The 18039-nt window shown below is 42.8% G+C and overlaps 2 protein-coding genes across 4 annotated transcripts; one reads left to right on the top strand and one right to left on the bottom strand.

Annotated features, from left to right (window-relative positions):
* The first annotated feature begins 2847 nt into the window (after positions 1-2847).
* On the top strand, positions 2848-10026 carry LOC123443377. Of its 3 annotated transcripts, XM_045119726.1 has the most exons (7): positions 2848-3061; positions 4353-4414; positions 5416-5757; positions 7015-7459; positions 7867-8165; positions 9157-9488; positions 9741-10026. In XM_045119726.1, the coding sequence occupies exons 3-6, from the start codon at positions 5443-5445 to the stop codon at positions 9472-9474; spliced, it is 1377 nt and encodes a 458-aa protein (XP_044975661.1). In that variant the 5' UTR covers positions 2848-3061; positions 4353-4414; positions 5416-5442; the 3' UTR covers positions 9475-9488; positions 9741-10026. The 3 variants fall into 3 exon arrangements, with proteins under 3 accessions (XP_044975661.1, XP_044975662.1, XP_044975660.1); XM_045119727.1 differs by lacking the exon at positions 4353-4414 and having other exon boundaries at positions 5440-5757; XM_045119725.1 differs by lacking the exon at positions 4353-4414.
* Positions 10027-11581: 1555 nt separating this feature from the next.
* LOC123439746 lies at positions 11582-13063 on the bottom strand. The gene is made up of 5 exons (XM_045116431.1): positions 12666-13063; positions 12448-12575; positions 12179-12367; positions 11999-12050; positions 11582-11916 (listed from the first exon to the last, which is right to left on the bottom strand). The coding sequence occupies exons 1-5, from the start codon at positions 12960-12962 to the stop codon at positions 11800-11802; spliced, it is 783 nt and encodes a 260-aa protein (XP_044972366.1). The 5' UTR covers positions 12963-13063; the 3' UTR covers positions 11582-11799.
* Between the last annotated feature and the right edge of the window lie 4976 nt (positions 13064-18039).

The following is an 18039-nucleotide window of genomic DNA, read 5'->3' as shown; positions in this document are numbered from 1 at the left end:
TCTCTCTTCTTCCTCTTCCACAATGCTTGGCGAAGCCCTGCCGGAGAACCACATAGCTCCACCGCCACCACATCGTCGTGCTACCGGAGCTCTCCCTCAACTTCTCCTCTCTCCTTGCTGGATCAAGGAGGAAACTTCACCGGGTTGTACGTGTGTTGAACGCGGAGGCACCGTCGTTCGGTGCATAGATCAGAATCTACCACGATCTGAATCGCTGCGAGTACGACTCCATCAACCGCGTTCTAGAAACGCTTCCGCTTAGTGATCTTCAAAGGTATGAAGGTGCTATACTACTTCACTTGTTGCTGGTTTCTCCATAGATAGATCCTTGTATGGCGTAGGATTTTTTTTGAAATTACTACGATCCCCAACACCGGGAGCGACTAAGCACAAAAAAGCATACATACCGGATGAGGGAACCCAATTAAGCCAATCACGAGAAGGGGGAGATATGGTCAAAGTCTTCTTAAGGGTGGTCTCGCGGGCATTGATGGAATGCGATGAGGAGGCAGGTGGAGCCACCGAGCTTCTCCTCCCTAAGCTCATCCGAGTGAAAGCGGGGGACACGACGGGAGGACATCATTGGATGCGTCTGAGGCCACCGACATGAGGAGGGCCCGGAGGAAGCCATGGTGTGCTTCCAGGCGCGGTTGACTGCGCCGAGATGGACACGTCATCCTGGAGGAAGGGTTAGGCGTCCGGTTGGCCAAGAGAGCAATCGGTCGTGGCGACGTTGAAAAGTTTAGTGTTGGCTTGGCGATAAGAGACGCAATGGTTGTGTCTTTGCTAGAGCGTTGGTTCAGGAGCGAATACGCTTGTGAGGCAAAGTGGGTCCTTAGCAAGTAACAGAAGCTTAGAGCAAGTACAACAAGGTGACATAAGCAGACTATAAAGATAAAAAATTACATTTTTGTTTAACTAGAGGAGAAAGAGGAGAAACATGTTCTTGGTTAGTAGCCAACTCCAACACGAGTCCTAAGTTACTTTGTGAGGTTGTAAGGTGGGTCAATTATTAATAAAGTAGTACACATTAAAAATTTAGTATTGTAAATGTCGACTATTAAGTTGTCTCTAAATGACACGTTATAGCCGAACGTTGGCTATATTATTAACCAATGCTCATGCAATAGTGGTGTTGGTGTTGTAGTAGTTAGCCCTACATGTAAGTTAGTAAAAGAACAATGATGTGACATGTGTGCTGAGTTGTATAACTACATGCTAGGAGAAATAAGATAGTGAAGATATACTATTTATGTATTATATATGTGATCCATCGAGAATATCGTTGTGTTCATTTGACTCAAACAACACAAACAAGTAATGCCAATGATCCTGATAACAAAATAGCCACAACAACAAAATTCGCCAAGCAAACTTTGGAAGTGCTACATTTAAAACATTAGTTCTTTATAATTTTAAATTTTTTCATTTACTTAGTAAATGTTGATAATAATTTTCCACGAACTTTATAAAAGTTGTAAAATTAAAGGAAAACTCTTGTATTCCACCGGCTGATGACACCAATGCATCATCTCCATCCTCGTCCAACCACGTGTTATGTGAAAGCGCGTGTTGTGTACTCTCTTGTTTCCTGTGCGGCTGCGTGCACGCGCTGGCCAAAGCGAAACATGGCGCTGCCCACTGCTAATCAGCTATGCTACTCCATGTGTGTATTTTTTTTTCTCTCGAAGGGATGCGGTGGTGGTGCTGCCGCTGCCGCCGACGACCGGCGCCTGCTGGGCAGTCGTGCATGTGCTGACCTCCTCTATGTCATCCATGTTACAACTGTTTTCTGCAATACAACTTCTGTTACAAATATTTCTATAATAATATCAGTATTGCAAATATTTTCGCAACATCACCTATGATATTTGTTTCAGAAAATATTTTATAACAAACTTTGTTGTAAATAAAATTCTATAGATATTTCTGTAACACGATCTTTATTGCAGAAAATATTCGGTAACAAACTCTGTTGCAAAAAAATCTACACACATTTTTGCAACATGTTTTGTGTTGCATAAAATTTTACAACAAACAAGCCTCTTGTTGCCATAGGAACGAGCGCACAACTCTACGTTTGTTGCAGCGGGGCAAGAGCAAAGTTTTTTAACACACATCTTGTTTTTGAAACATAGGCCTTGTTTAAAAAAAAGTTCGTCACGAGCGCAACAAGACTCGTGTTGCAAAGCGCCGAGCGCAACACAAACTTTGTTGCAAAGGTTGATGCACACTCATTGAAAAACGATCGGATGGTTGGCGCGTTCATAATCCTACGGCTACCAAGGCGTCAGATTTTTTCTAAACATCATTCGGTGGTGGTTGGGGCCGGCTCCACGCTGGGCGCAGGTCAATAGAGACCGAAACAAAGCAGTTGTTTCTGCAACTGTTTTGTTGTTTCAGGAATTAATCTCTCGAAGGAGGCGACCGAACCGCGTGTGAGTAGTTAGACCGGACAACTATGGACGGCTTTACGCACAGAGATCCGATGGCTATTCGTGGCAGACGTTTACTAAACATCTACCAGGGACGCGTAGCAATGCCTAAAATTAAATTGCTTTATATCTTCGCTAACAAACCATCTAAACACTCATGTTCTTTGCCTTATACTTCCACCGTTCAAAGTTATTTGTTACAAAAAAATTTGAATATAGATGTATCTAGAATTAAAATACATCTACATGCATTCAGTTCTATGATAAATATTTTCTGTCGGATGAATATAAAAAAACATGTTCTCCACGCAAAAGACTCTTTCATTTGATTTTGACATAAAAAAGAATTCATTTTTTTGGAAGGAATTTTGATTTTCCTCCAATATTATCCTGCTCTCTCCTCCTTGCCCATCTCACGCTGCCTGTGACCCGACCTAACCAAACCCAAGCTCCTTCCATCCGACCCAAGCGCCTCTAAAATCTCTCCTATAGGCCACCACCGCTTTGCCCTAGAGCCGCCGCGCCATAGCTTTTGACGCGTGCCGCCGCCATCGCCGTGTACCTTCTGCGTCCCTGCGTCACTCCGGTCTCCACCCTCTCGATAATCCTGGACGTTTGTCTTTGAGGTATGAGCTTATATTCAACCCGTGATTACTAATCCCAAATTGAACCACACAAATATTGGGTACGCCGACCTAGATCCGCCCTTTGCCAGGAATGCGAATCATGGTCGTGCTTCCGAATGTTGTTTGTGATTCAGATAAGCACATCGTTTTTTGATGTGTGTCTTTTTGAGGACTTCCCGTGGTTAGATCCTGAGATGATGTTAGGTTGTACACGAGAATATATTGAAATGCAAGCCAGCCAAAGGAAGTGGATCGTTGTGAATCTGATATTGTGCTGCGTCTTGTTAACTACAGTATATTTCTAACAACTTGGTGGTGGAACTAGGCCCAACCAATTCCCTATACAGAATGTTGGAACCTCAATAGCATTTTATCGTTTATCCGCGACTGCAAAGATGCCTTGCTGAGCTTGTAGTAGCACTGATTTGTAAAAATGTAGCGGCTTTGTAAATATTTTTGGTTGCCTTGACGAAATAATGTCCCCCCTATCTTGATAGCATTTGTGTAGCCATAAGGCCTTGTACAACGGCAGGTGCCAGTCCATTGGGGCTAGCTGTGCTGCGTCATGGAAGTTTCGTTGCTCCACAATGTAGTGTGCTTGGTGTGGGGTGCTAGCCGTGCCTTTTTTTTTCTCTGTCGATGGATGCACTGACTTGAAGGGAGCAGTCATTGTTCTGGCACCGGCTGGCACCGGAAGCAAAAGTTTGCTTGTGCCTCCTTTCTAAGCACCTGGGTAATCCAGTTTCAAGGAAAAAAACCTTTTTTTTTTCAGGCAGCTGTCTAAGCACCTGCCATTGTACAGGGCCTAATCATGCCACAACAAACAATTTGACACCAGTGAAGACAACTCTTCTTAGAGGTTGTGAGGATGCAACTTTTTTTAAACACATAAAACACTGAAAACTACTCCTTCTGTTCACTATTATAAAGACGTTTTCTTGTCTATGTACATTCGATTCAGAAAAAAGTTAGAACATCTTATAATAGTGAACAGATGGAGTAGATATTGTCTTATATTTAGCTAAAAAAGATTTTTTTTAACCCGACTTCCACCCTACCCAAACTCCATACCTTTCCTCTTCTGTGCTTTGATCTGATCTCTCTGCTTGTTTCTCTGTAACAAGCATGGAGAAGCAGAGTGTATGAAGAATAGCTATGTCCTCTTCTGCTACAACCTGACCTATATCTCTCAACGTTTCTCTGCAACTAGCTAGTTCGCGTATGAAGAATAGCTAGATTTGATCTTGTTTCTCAACCAGTTGACATGCTTTTCTTTACTAAAAAAATGCAGAAATATTGGGGATTATATCTGCTGTTTTCCCAAACAGAGGCACAAGCTTGCTTCTTTTTCAGGTGTGGTTCATTGCCAAATGACTTTTCAGATGTAAAGAAACCATCAACACTTCTGTATAAGAATTATTTATTCTGGAGGCATATAGTAGTACTCCCTCCATTCCTAAATATAAGTCTTTCTAGAGATTTCACTAAGGACTACATACGAATGTATATGGACATACTTTAGAATGTAGATTCACTCATTTTGCTCCGTATGTATTCCTTAGTGGAATCTGTAGAAAGACTTATATTTAGGAACAGAGGAACTAGTAATTAACACTTTAACTAACAACATAGCACAAAGGAACACAGCGCTGCTGCTCTTTTGAGGTTGTACTTGAGGTCTTGGGTGTGGAGTAATGCTACATCTACAAAAGGTTACTTAATTTTCTTACAAACAAGCTGATGTGGGGGATTATGATTGGTAATAGGGGGATGAAGGGGCCCACCCAGTTGAATTCAGGGGGGGGGGGTGGGGATTATAGTTTGGGAAGTAAAGTAAAACCTTTGTAATTCTTTGTAGGTCTAGCATTATTTGGTGTGTTATCCATGAGCTCAGAATTTTTGGCTTAGAAAAGGTAGGCCACAATCTAGCTGATAAGTGTAATTGAACTATTTGTGGCACCAGTTATGTTTTTAAAGTAGCTCATATATTTTATTCTATTTTTGTGGTCACATATTATTGTTATGCTAGTTTATAGACGGTAACAAAACTGAGTGAGAATATGGTTTAATGAGATTTAAACAAATTGAGCTAAAAATGCATGTGTATGGGTAAAGAGGTGATCACAGCAACCAACCAATTCTCATCCTTCCAATCAAACAACAAAAGGTGGCTATCCGTAACCAGGTGTCGGGGGACATCCTCAGCCAACCCAGCCTTGCGTCGAACCAAACGCCACCTTACTGAATAAGTAGTAGCTTCGATGTGCAAAATTCAGTGCCTTTGCATATACTTTCAGTTGCATTCGCCGAATAATGTATTTTCGCTTTCCATGTTTTGGTCGTGATTACTGTAGACTGAGCAGATATTCTCTTCTTAGCCAATGGCGAGGGAATCAAGTCCTGAGATAGATGATGAACTTTTCAATGAAGTTTATGGGAAAGCCTACAGTGGTCCAGTTGCATCTGCTGCAAACAGCGTGATACCTAAAGCAAGTGATGAAAAGAAGCCCCTGATCTGTGAGAAGTCAGATGATGAAGATGAGCCCCGGGATCCCAATGCTGTCCCTACTGACTTCACTAGTAGAGAGGCTAGGGTTTGGGAGGCTAAAGCTAAGGCTACAGAAAGGAACTGGAAGAAGAGGAAGGAAGAAGAAATGATCTGCAAAATATGTGGAGAATCAGGTCATTTCACTCAGGTACTCCTTTCTCTGCCAAAACTAAAACTGGCATGTATTCTGATTACTTGATTGAGATAAATACATAATGGATTACTGCACTTTGTTTTCTCCTTGCAGTGTGCTTGGCTTTGTAGTTACACTCTTTACTGGACATAGTGAACTTAAACAACAACAATCTTTTCTGACAACACCTGTAAAGAACTGCCACGCTTATCAACAGTCTTTTTATCCATTGTGACCGGCAGCACCTAATTTAGAAAAATATGCTTCATCCTTTTTATCATTCAAATAGTATTAAAACGTGATCATTAAAAAAGTTGTAGCAAAATGTAGTTCCATGACTTTTTTTTTTTTGGAATTGGTGTCTCTTCCATTTTGTCTTAATTGATAGTATTGAACTTAATTTCATAGTAATGGTCTTGTACTTCTGCAAAGTCTGGAAGGAAATCTTCATTTTTCTTCTTTAACCCAGCTAATTTGGTCCTCATGGATACAAAATTACAAATTCAATCGTGTATCAATATCATTCATATTGTGTACACTGGCGCCAACAGCTGCACACAGGTCTGCAGCCACACAGGCGTGCAAGCATGGGAATCGAGGGAGAATAGAAGGGCCACTTCAAGAGTCAGTTAGGAATAGAACCCAGAAGAGTTATGGAGTCAGTTAGTATTGGCAAATAGTTAGCTCGAGTCCTTGTATGGAAGCTAACATCCTTAGATAAGAATGCCCTGTAACCCCATCACAGGTTTATGGATAGCAATGTGAAAAAAAAGGTCTCTGTTTTCTTAAATCTCCCCTCAGTTGATTCCCTTTGTCACGTAGTCCCACTCTACTTCCAAGTTGTTGCAGCCCAACCTCTCTTCTGTCGATGTTTACCTCAGCTTTGTACCATCTTAACAACAATGCTTTACATAAATAGCTGTTACAAAGCAGTGCATAACACAAACCGGTTGTATCATCCGTCTAATTTTATTCTGATAGATAAGGTCTAGACTTGTCATTCCTCATTCTTCCATTTGATGTTATATTTTGTTGGAGCCACATCAGTGCACAGGATCAACCATATTGACACTAATAGCGATACTGGTGTTGCATGCACATTGGTTATACACATTTATTCTCTAAATAGCTTCTTGCAAAACTATTACTGTTTACTATGTCTGCCAAATGGAAGTTTTGAGACATACTCTATATTCTTCCATCAGTGTTATCATAGAAGTGTTAACTTGTCCTTTAGTTTACGTTACATATCCATCTTATCTTTCTTAACAGGGTTGTCCATCCACACTTGGAGCAAATAGGAGAAATGCAGATTTCTTTGAAAGAGTTCCAGCAAGAGACAAACAAGTCAGGGATCTTTTCACTGATAGGACAATAAGTCAGATTGAGAAGGATGTGGGCTGTAAAATCAGAATGGACGAGAAGTTCCTGTTTGTCAGTGGGAAAGATAGGTTAGTGCTAGCCAAAGGTGTAGATGCTGTGCATAAACTCATCCAGGAAAGTAAGGGTAAACATAGTTCAAGCAGCCCAAAACGGGATCGTTCTAGATCTCCTGTGCGAAAATCAGTTGATTTTCGTCCCAGGCATTCAGATTCCCAATGGTCCCATAGCCAAAGAAATGTGCCACACTCTCAAAGTAAAGGCCACTATAATGAAAGGCCTATAGATGGTCGCTTGCATGATGATATTCCCAAGTATCCAAAAGGATCTCCACAAGGTAGGGCACTCAAGCACACTGACCTTACAATTTGTTTGTCTGGGCAAATATTACGAGCCAGACATTTTAGACGACTCGAGCAAAAGAAATGCCTTTGGTCCCTTTTTGTTGTTTACCATTGCGCTACAGTAATTTATATGGTCCTTTGTACAGCCAGAGGTAAGTTCTAGCTTTAAGTGCCCGAATACGATAAAGTGATGTCTGTCTGGTTATGACCAGACAAATTATCTTGAATACAACGAATTCCACGGTGAAAGATTTTACAGACTTCTTTGAGTTGGCTGGCCTTGAATACATGTATTGTATCTGCCGTTATTCCTCCTTCCACCGTATAATAAAGTCTTCTTAGGTACCTTAGTCATCTGGAACTAAAATCTATATCTTGCATGTTCTTCCTTTTACTGAAGCTTATACCAACTACGGAGCAAAAGACCATCCAGTCCAATCAAAATCTGCATTTCGACCCTCTTATCTTGATGAACCCCTTAGATCACATGGTGGGAATAACCAATATGCTGCGGCACATATGCCCAATAACTGCAGCACTGAGAGACATGGAGCAGATGCCCATCTAGACCTTAAGTTTGACCTCCCTTCCTATCCACAAACTTTGGAAGAGCTTGAAATTGAGTTCAAGAGAGAAGCAATGGAATTAGCTAGAGCCCGTGACCAGGAGGAGGATGAAGAGAACTCTAAGCATCGCGAGGTAAATTTCTTTTTGGTATACTGCTTGAATTTTTTCTCTGTTAATAAGCATTTTTGAAATTTTCTGTTATATTATTGGATTATTAACTCTAGCCCTGTTTCATCAAGTTTAATATAAATTTGTATAACCATCCCACATAAAAGTATTAGAAACTAAGTATGTAGCACAATAAGCCGCTTTACCCCAACTATGCGAATATGAAAACAAAATCCTTCAGATCTTTTTCTTCTTCAAAGTGCTGTTTTACATATCTTGGTCTAAAAGCTGGTCTTTAGTAACTTCATGTAAACGTAGATTAAATACCAACCAATTGACTATGAATTTTGGTTCTGGTATCGTAATGCCTTACTGCATCTGGTCTTTAAGTTGAAAAATATGCACGTGTACCAAGTTTTACTTGGTTACTCTAGCTATACATGCCTTCTTATGTTTAACAACTTTGGATTGGATGAGCAATTGGTTTCAGTAAAAAAAAAGTAGAGTTAAAATGAGCCCACTGAGTATTTGAGGTCCTGATATGCTTGTTCCCAGCATCTTGGAAGGACTGCACTTAAGATGGTGCACATCCTCCACTACCTTTTTTATGGAAGCAATAATTTTCGACAGCATTTGCCTGCCTTATTAGAATTGTGGAGTAACAGTTAATTTTCTTTACCGAAGGGCAAGACAACTTACAAAACTTGCAAGGACTAATAATTTATTTCTTTTGTAAGTTGTAACACACTAACTGTCCTATCTCCATTCATTTCTCAAATATTTAATCAAATGCTAGTGGCCGTCACAAAGTAATATGATATTTGTATCCTTTATTCGCAATAATTTTTTGGTCATATGCTAGAAATGGGGTTCGTTCTAGACCAGCATAACCAATAACTATGCCTATTCAAGTTTCAACCTGCAGTACAGTTGTCTCGTAGTGTTTTCCCTTCTATGGTGAACTGGCTTGCGACATGACTGGTGTTTACTAATGAAATTCTTCTTCCTAATACAGTCACTTAGAGAAATGAGGGAGAACCACATGAAGAGTGTGTCAGTCACGAGGAGTATGCAAGCAAGGAAGTGGGATGAATTTCTGGAACAAAGTTTTAAAAGGCAACAGCAAGCTCAGCAGACCTCATATGCCCAAACTGGGTATCCCGATTTTGATCAGAGAACTGCACATTATGCTGCTACTGGTCCACCAATTGATTCGAAGAACACATATCCATATGCTACTGATAACTATTCTGCTCCAAGGCGTCATGCTGCTTATGGCGAGTTTCAGCATGACAGACATGACGATTTAGGGAGGACTTATGGGCGATATTAGCCTGTGGAATGGCGGTGAGTTAGCACTCGTTTTAGTCTTCTATCTTAGCTGTGCAATTCAAATGTATTTAGACATAGCCTTCACATAGTTCAAGAAACTGGCACAAAGGTAAGGCGGTGTTCCAGGTAAGTTAGGTAAGGCGGTTAAAGGATTGCGACTACGTTACAACAATAGACACGGATTTGGTAACCTGCATCTTATTAGGAGGTGTTGACCGAATGATCCCTCCATTTTTGAGTACCTAAGAGCGGTTCCTGAATTTTCAGGGGGCCTTTGTGAGGAATCTGAGTCAATGGTGTGCTACTTCTTAGCGCCTGTTTTCTGTTATGTAGTTTCAGTCTTTCAGAAGGTAAGAATCTTAGTAAGCAACACTTGTTCCAGTTGCTCATTCTGTTGCAGTCTCCAGTACCATCAATCAGAAGCAGGGACTGTTAAAACGAAATTAAGGCATCACATCGGCTGCTTTCCTGTTAACTATGTTGAAACTGGTTGATGTTGTGGTCGTTTTGAACAGCATTTAACATGATGTTGGTTATTCATGTTACTTCTTAATTTTCTGCCACACTGGTGCGCGTACAAGGGAATTTACTCGTATTTTGTTGCTAAATTGGATTGGAAAATTGGCATATCAGATCTGTGGACATTGCAGTTTATTGTGCATCCTTGTTTCTTATTCTCATCAAGTGTCACATGCAATGCTAGTACCCTTTTAGTCTAGATTTATGCTGAGTATCATTTGGTACTTGTGAGATGATGTTTGTTATGTCTTCTCAAATTTATAATATTACCTCTGTCTAGATATATCCATACCTAGACAAATCTAAGACAACTAATTCGGGGCGGAGGGAATATAATACTACCTCTGTTTAGTTGTGAGAAATTATAACTGGGTAACTGTTTGGAACAACTTCTAGCCTACCACAACTCAGTTAGCTGTGCACCTTCTGCACTCACTACCACTTTGTAGGATTTGCATTGGAGGGGTGAAGAACGTAACTGCATACATATATATAAATAATCTCCAAGGCATGGTTCCAGGAGAAATTAAGTAACAATAAATCCGCAATGTTTCCTTTTGGGATTGTATCTTTGCCTCCCAAAATGTGTTGAGAGTTGGATATGAGTCCGGCAAGTTTATGCTACTACGTTTGTTCTGTTCCTTAACAAACGGTCTATAATACTTTTAATTGATTTCGCCTGCAAGTAAACCTGTAAAGATTTGAGCGTCAACTGGCCCAGTTATACCAAGCTTCGCCAGGGCTTTGTTTGCAACGTGTACGCTGTTCCCTTGTATAAAGATTTTTTTTTTGAGATGCTCCTTGACAATTGCATCACACTCATGCGTCATGCGGCAGTAATATGGAGACAGTTTCTGCTCCTGTTCATTGATCAGGTTTTGTTGTTATCCTATGATATGAATCTTCAGCGAGTAGAGTGATTTTGGCACAAATTCTAAGGGCATGTTTGGATCAGCGTTTCCGCTTAAAATACCTCCGTAGAAGATACATGCCTCGGTCGTTTCGTTTCCAGCCGAAAATTGCGCAGCCTAAGGCTTTTGAAAAGGGAATCGTTTCCACCCGTGCGCCGGCCGAACCGACGCGTCGGTTGTCCCTCGCGCGCCGGGTCCTTGCAACATTTTTTCAACCGCGCGTTTCGCTGGTTAATGGATGCAACATTTTTTGTCTGAATTTGTTGCAACCAGCGTCATTTTTGCTGCAAGCATTTTTTTTACTATTTTTTGTCCTAGTAAAAAAACTGCATATACGTTTGGTTGCAACTTCAGTTCGCGGATTTTTCGCTACAATCGATGTTTTTTACTTTCGCTACAACCGTGTTATTTTTTGCTACAACCGGCATCATGTTTTGCTGCAACCGTTCACTAAAAAAGTTGCATACACGTCACGTAAATATTTGCTACAACCGACGTTTGACTTTTGATACCACGTACCATTAGCTTCGTTTTTTTGCTACGATCACGCAGATATTTTATTGCTATAAATTTTGTTTTTTGTTGCAACCGTTGAAAAAATTGCTGCATCGCATCGAAATTTTGCTGCATAGAAGAAAAAATGTTGCATGCGGATCCAACGGTGCGGACGCACGGGGGTTGGTGAATCCTGCGGTCCGCGTGCGGTCGGCCCAAACTCGGCCGGCGCCACTCCCCTTTTGAAAAAGCAATGTTGGATGAAATCTGGCCGTCTTAGTTACATTGATGCGGTAGTACTGCTGAGGGAAGGATATGAAACCTATGTTTCTTGTACTAGCACTTTTTGCATGATTTTGCTGTACAAATTTGATGCGCTGGCTCACAGGAGGCGAGCTGCTTCATTCTTCCTTTCCCTCCGTGTCATCGTCCGCCAGCCTTGACTTGAGCAATCTCGCCAGATTCACCAGGAAAGGCGTGTACACGAAGTAGCACGTCGTCGTCCAGCTCATCAGCCCCTGCCAATGCCAACAACCAACAGCTCTCGCGATCAGATGAATGCTACTGTAGTAGAAGACGACGGTGGTTGTTGCTACTTACGGTGCCAAACAGTTGGATGTCGGCATTGGGATAGCTCCAGCACTCCAGCAATCTGCGACCGGCAGCAGCAGCGATCGATGTTTGTAGTAGGATAACACAGGCTTAGAGTAGGGCCAGAGGGATGAGCTCAGTAAGCATGCGGGTGAAAACTGCAACATAGTGGAGTGACGGTGCTGTTACCTGACGAGCGGGACCTCGGCGAGAGGGCAGGCGACTCCCACGAGGCAGGCCAGGGCGAAGCCGAGCCAGGAGCTGTCGAGGAAGAGCCACACGAACTCCGCCACGGCGAACAGCACGTACGCCTCCACGTTGCTCTGCACCCCGGCCATGTACATCTCCGCGCTCAGCTCGATGAACAGGGCGAGGACTCTGCGGATCACAGGAGCCACGAGTCAGAAGGCACACGCTGAAGATGGACGCGCCAGAGGAGGCACGGAGATTTTCGTTACATGAGCGACGTCGCCGTGTCGCGCGGTCTCCCGGTGGCCTTGGACCTGGGGCCGGGGGCCGCCCTCTCGTCCAGGAAGAGCTGGAGCAGCCCCACGGTGCAGTAGAACGCTCCGAGAAGGGGCGGCACCTGCGCCGGCGCGGCACGAGCAAACAACACCCGATCAGATCAGCGTTGAAGAGAAGAATCGGCCGATGCACTGGACAAGCCGCCGTTTACCAGGATGTGGGTGTGGAGGGGGCCCAAGTCGAGGGCGCCGTTTCCGTAGACCTGGAGGCCGACGCGGGAGTGGATGCCGTCCAGGAGCGGCCCGAGGAGGAACCCCGCGCCGAAGAGGGCAGCGGAGACGGCCGGCCAGGCGCGCCCCAGGGGCCTACTGCCTCCCTCGCTGTTCTGCAGGGCACGGGGAGGTTTGGACGAGGCCAGCCGGATGGGTAGCTCGCGGCGGCGCCAGGGGGAGAAGGGGCGCGGCGGCGCAGAGGCACCGGCGATGACCACGGGGAGCTTAGCGCGCATGCTTCTTATCCTGCGGGCTGTGGCAGAGCAGGAGTGCACGACCACAAGTGGCCAACTCCAACGCGCGCTATAAATTTTTTACAACGTCAAAATAAGCTTTTTTAGCTTGCGGCATGACGTGAGCTCGATGTTCGTGGCGATGCAGCTCCAACAAACGCGTTAAATATACAGCACCACATCTAACAAAACAACATTTCTCACCACAATAAAATCAAAAAGATCAAACAGAAATAAATAAATCAGTAATAAATAGTTTAATTATTTAATACAATACAAACAAATAATTTATTTTTCAATATAACAAATAGTTCAAGAACGCAACATCAAACATATAATATCAAACTAATTTTAACAGTCATGTCATGCCCACCACTCCTCGGTTAGATCATTTTAAAGATCATCATGCATTTTAACACGTTGAATGGCAATGATACGAGGCAATAAATCGGGCTACCCTCGCAGCCCTTATCCGCACTCGTACGGGATGTCCCAACAATTCATACCAAGAATAGTCTAGATTTTGTTCACGCTTATTCTCGATGATCATGTTATGCATGATCACACAAGCGTTCATGATGTATCAAAGGATCTTTTGATCCTAAAATCTAGCCGGTCCTCTCACAATAGTAAATTGGACTTACAAAATCCCCGGTCCTCTCACAATAGCAAATTGGACTTACAAAATCCCGAAAGCTCTCTCCACATCTTTCCTAGCCGTCGACTGAGAATTGTGGAAATCAAGATTTTTCTTACCTTGCGGTGCTGTCAACGGCTTCACAAATGTTTGCCACCTTGGGTAGATGTCATCCGCAAGATAGTAGCCATAGTTGTATGTACGACCATTTGCTACAAACTCCACCGGTGTAGTTTCACCATTTGCAATCTTATTCATGAGTGGTGACCGATTAGGAACATTGATGTCATTCAAAGATCCAGACATTCCAAAAAAATATGCCAAATCCAAGTCTCATGATTGGACACTGCTTCAAGGATTATAGTGAAACCTTTTTTCTGGTCGTGGGATTGACCATGCCATGTCTTAGGACAGTTCTTCCAACTTCAATGCATGCAATCTATTGAGCCAAGCATACCTGGGAACCCGCGAATTTTGTCCATCGCCAAAATCCTTGCGATGTCTTCAACATTGGGAGCTCTCAAATATTCCGAACCAAACACTTGCACAATTTCGACCGCGAAGCGCTTGACACACATGATGACTTGACTCTCACCCATGGCCAAGTGATCATCAACGAGATCCGCCGGAACCATATGCCAACATATGCAAAGCGACAATCATCTTTTGAAATGTGCTATGCCCGAGTTCTCCGGCGGGATTCCTGCTTTGCTGAAAAAAACGATCATGGCTCATCAGTTGTTAGAGCATGATTCTTCATATGTGGTTTTGGTAATTGATGACAATTCCTATGGACTAATGGTTGCCTTAAGTTATATTTGTAGAATCTGTCCATAGGCACTTCTTGAAGTCCGTCTGTTGGTTTCAAGGAGTTTATATGATGACCAAGGTGGTATTCAAGGCTTTATCCAAAGATTGGTCATAAAGACACAAGGTTGATCAAGACTAAGTCAAAGAGTAAATCAACATGATCAACACATAAAGCTACAAGATGTACTGAGAGCGACCAAGTGATTCCATGGTATGGTAAGCATTGCCCATTACGCTTTTGTGTAGTAAACTATGGTCTTCATGAGAGTTCTATGTGGGGTTAGGTGCGTTTCCATGGGCTTGCGTCAAGAGGAAGATCTCAATCAACCCATGAAGGATGACATCAAGTGGTGATCGTCATCAAGATTGCAGTGTGCAAGTTCAAGTGGAGCATCACGAAGATATCTTGCTTGAAGCTCAACGTCCATTGTGGTGGCAATGGACTTATGAAGATGTGCTGAAGAGTGGCTCACCCATAATGAGTATGCGGGAGCAATCAACTGGTCTTCATCAAACCAACGCAATCAAGAAAGGTGGTCCATCTTGAAGAAGTCAAGATCGTCATCATCTAGTTCAAGTGGACTATGTGCAAGGTATAGGTTTGCCCTTGATAGGTTTTTCTATTTTAGGATAGATTGCCGTACTGTCAAGGGGGGCTCTCAAGTGAGTAACTTGATCATATCGTTCGTTGAGAGCTCAAACCAATTGCATCCTTGCATCATATTTCTTGGTTCTTGTTTGGTGTTTCTCTTTGTGAGTTTTAGAGCTTATGGTCATCTTTATGACAAGGCCGAGTTCATCGAAAACGGAGTTCATGTGCATCTTCTATGTTGTTTTCGATGTTGGAGTTTTTGCCGGTTCTTCATTCATAGAGGTCTCACATCTCTATATCATTGGCATTTTCATAACTACACGTTCTTAAGATTTTGAGTCGCTGTTGGATGGCTTTTGTCGTCCTAAGTCCAACAAGCTTGAAGTTGCTTAATTCGGAGCTCGTGTGCGAAAGTTATGGTAGTTTCAGTGGCCAGCGGTAGGTGCTAGCGGTAGTACCGCAGTTGCCAGCGGTAGTACCGCTCTTGGAGTGATAATAGTTTTTTACTACCGCTCTCTGGCGGTAGTACTGTCCGGTACTACCGTGCAGTTGGACTTTTGCACTACCGCAGCCTCAACGGTGGTAGGCACGAAAGTAATTTTTTACTACCGTGGTTGGTGAACCTACCGTGCGGTAGTACCACTCCTAGCAACGGTAGTACCGCTCTGCTCGGTCTATGAGTGGGGGTAACGGTTGGATTCTTTCCCCCACTATATAAAGGGGTCTTCTTCCCCATTGGACCTGATCCACCTCGAAGCCATATGCCATTGTGGTGAAGCTTCGTGGTGTTGTTGAGAGCCTCAAATTAAGTTGTGGAGATTGCCCCAACCTTGTTTGTACGGTTTCGGTGACCGCCTTCAAGGGTCCCTTAGTGGAATCACGACATCTTGCATTGTGCGAGGGCGTGATGAGATTACGGTGGCCTTAGTGGCATCTTGGGGAGCATTGTGCCTCCACACCACTTCAAACGGAGATTAGCATCCGCAAGGGTGTGAACTTCGGGATACATCGTCGTCTCCGCGTGCCTCGGTTATCTCTTACCCGTACCCTTTACTTATGCACTTTACTTTGTGATAGCCATATTGTTTCTTGTCATGTATCTTGCTATCACTTAGTTGTTTATCTTGCTTAGCATAAGTTGTTGGTGCACATAGGTGAGCCTAGTTGTTTTAGGTTTTGTGCTTGAAAAATTAAACGTTAGTTTTATTCCGCATCTGCTCAAGCCAAAAACATAATTATTTTAAAGCGCCTATTTACCCTCCCTCTAGGCGGCATCCACGTCCTTTCAGTCGCACTACTGGCTTCATGCCCATCACACCCCCATGGATTTGATTGTCCCCCACAACTTTCTCTTGGTGGCCATCGGAAGACGCTCCTCACTCCCCTCCACAACCGTCAACCTACAGGACACCCCTCCCTCTCCTAGCAGGCAACTGAGCCAGGTGAGAAAAATAAATGAGGCGACGCTTGTGGTGATAGTTGCAGCTCGGCCAAGGGTGGCATGTGGCTCGACTGACTTCGGATTGCAGTTCTGACCACGCGCACTTGTAGTACGCCGAGGCCTTCCATGCTCGCCATCTTCACTTGCAGTACGCTCGGCGGATGCGTGTAGAACACTCCTTGACTCCATGTAGTTTGCTTTACCACAGATCAAATATGTTCGTCAAGCCCTTTTTACACATTGTTTTGTAGCTCACTTCGACAACTATGCAGTTTGTGGCATGCACGGGTGCAGTTGATCCACGACTTTAGTGTTTTTTTTCTCAAAAAAATTGTGTGATGATGGAATTGTCAATTTGATAAAAACACATAAATGTTTGTAATTATTGAAAACTCATTTGCAGTTCATTTTGCATTGTTTTGTCATTTAGACTGAAAAATAATGATGTATGAAAAAGTCATGTAGTTCCTTACTCTCGACATTGTTGTCCAGATTCGAGTCATGTGCAGCTCTCTTTGAAAACATGAAAAAATGGAATTCACTTATTGCCAAAAAGCATTAAAAAAGAAAAGTTGAAATATTTTTATATAGTTAACTCTGTTTCGGTCAAAAATCCAGGAACAAAATGGGGTGCACTTTGGTCTTCAAAAAAGTCCACTAAGAAGGACTCGTGAGTACACTCCATTTGAAAACATCACGCAGTTCGCTTGAGCGTACGATACAGTGCGGTTTTTGGTCTGAAGCAGTGCACTCTTCTGTGTGATGCGGTTCACGCTTCGATTTTGGTGTCGTAAAAAATAGAGTGTCCGCATTTCGGTAAAATCGAAACTGCTCCTAAACCGTAAGGAATTAGAGAGGGTACATAAAAATTTTATGTCTCGTCGATATATTTCCAACACCGTATCATTCACACCGCTCTAACGAGCGGTTTGAATTTTTTTTACGAAAATACGGTCGCTGCCACTTGTAAGCACTCGCATCATTTTCAAGATTCATCTTAAACCGTGAAGAACCTCAACAAATGATCAACATATGAAAGTTGCGCCTATTACACAACTTTCCAACGCCATATCACATGCCTCATTGCGACGAACGGTTAGAAAACTACAACAAAACCAGTACAGAAAAATTCATATAAATTAAAAAGCAAAATTCCTGTTTTACTAAATTTGAAACTGCTCTTAAACCGTAACGAATTAGAGAGTGTAATCTACATGAAAACGTTGTGTCTTGATGATATCTTTCCAACGCCGTATCATTTGCTTCATTCTGACGAGCGGTTTAGAAAAATACGCTCGCTCCATCCCATCATGCGTCCACTGTTTTCGAAACTACTCTTAAACCACGAGGAATGTCGAAAAGTGTTCAACATAACGAAGTTGGGAATTTTCCATAGCTATCCAATGACATATTATACGCCTCATTCCGATAAACAGTTTAAAAACTGGAATGAAAAAGGTGTAAAAAACGCGCCAGTATTTTTACGAAGGGAAGTGCACTCGCATCCATCGTGCACTGCTGTTTGCTTCAAGAATGACGTGCACTTTCGTCGAGCGAGCAATTCGGAAATGTTAGCAAAATAATTATTCTGCTAATATTA

This window comes from Hordeum vulgare, chromosome 3H, assembly GCF_904849725.1.
Source record: "Hordeum vulgare subsp. vulgare chromosome 3H, MorexV3_pseudomolecules_assembly, whole genome shotgun sequence".
NCBI classification, from domain to species: domain Eukaryota; kingdom Viridiplantae; phylum Streptophyta; class Magnoliopsida; order Poales; family Poaceae; genus Hordeum; species Hordeum vulgare.
Note: the sequence above shows the minus strand (reverse complement) of the source record. Positions and strands in the feature narration are given on the sequence as shown.

Excerpts from the sequence above, each read along its gene's own strand:
- LOC123443377 (XM_045119727.1), top strand. The coding sequence starts at position 5,443 with ATGGCGAGGGAATCAAGTCCTGAGATAGATGATGAACTTTTCAATGAA. Across the intron at positions 5,758-7,014 it reads AATCAGGTCATTTCACTCAG|GGTTGTCCATCCACACTTGG; the intron begins GTACTCCTTTCT and ends CTTTCTTAACAG. Across the intron at positions 8,166-9,156 it reads AGAACTCTAAGCATCGCGAG|TCACTTAGAGAAATGAGGGA; the intron begins GTAAATTTCTTT and ends TTCCTAATACAG.
- LOC123439746 (XM_045116431.1), bottom strand. The coding sequence starts at position 12,962 with ATGCGCGCTAAGCTCCCCGTGGTCATCGCCGGTGCCTCTGCGCCGCCG. Across the intron at positions 12,051-12,178 it reads GCCGAGGTCCCGCTCGTCAG|ATTGCTGGAGTGCTGGAGCT; the intron begins GTAACAGCACCG and ends TGCCGGTCGCAG. Across the intron at positions 11,917-11,998 it reads ACATCCAACTGTTTGGCACC|GGGCTGATGAGCTGGACGAC; the intron begins GTAAGTAGCAAC and ends TGGCATTGGCAG.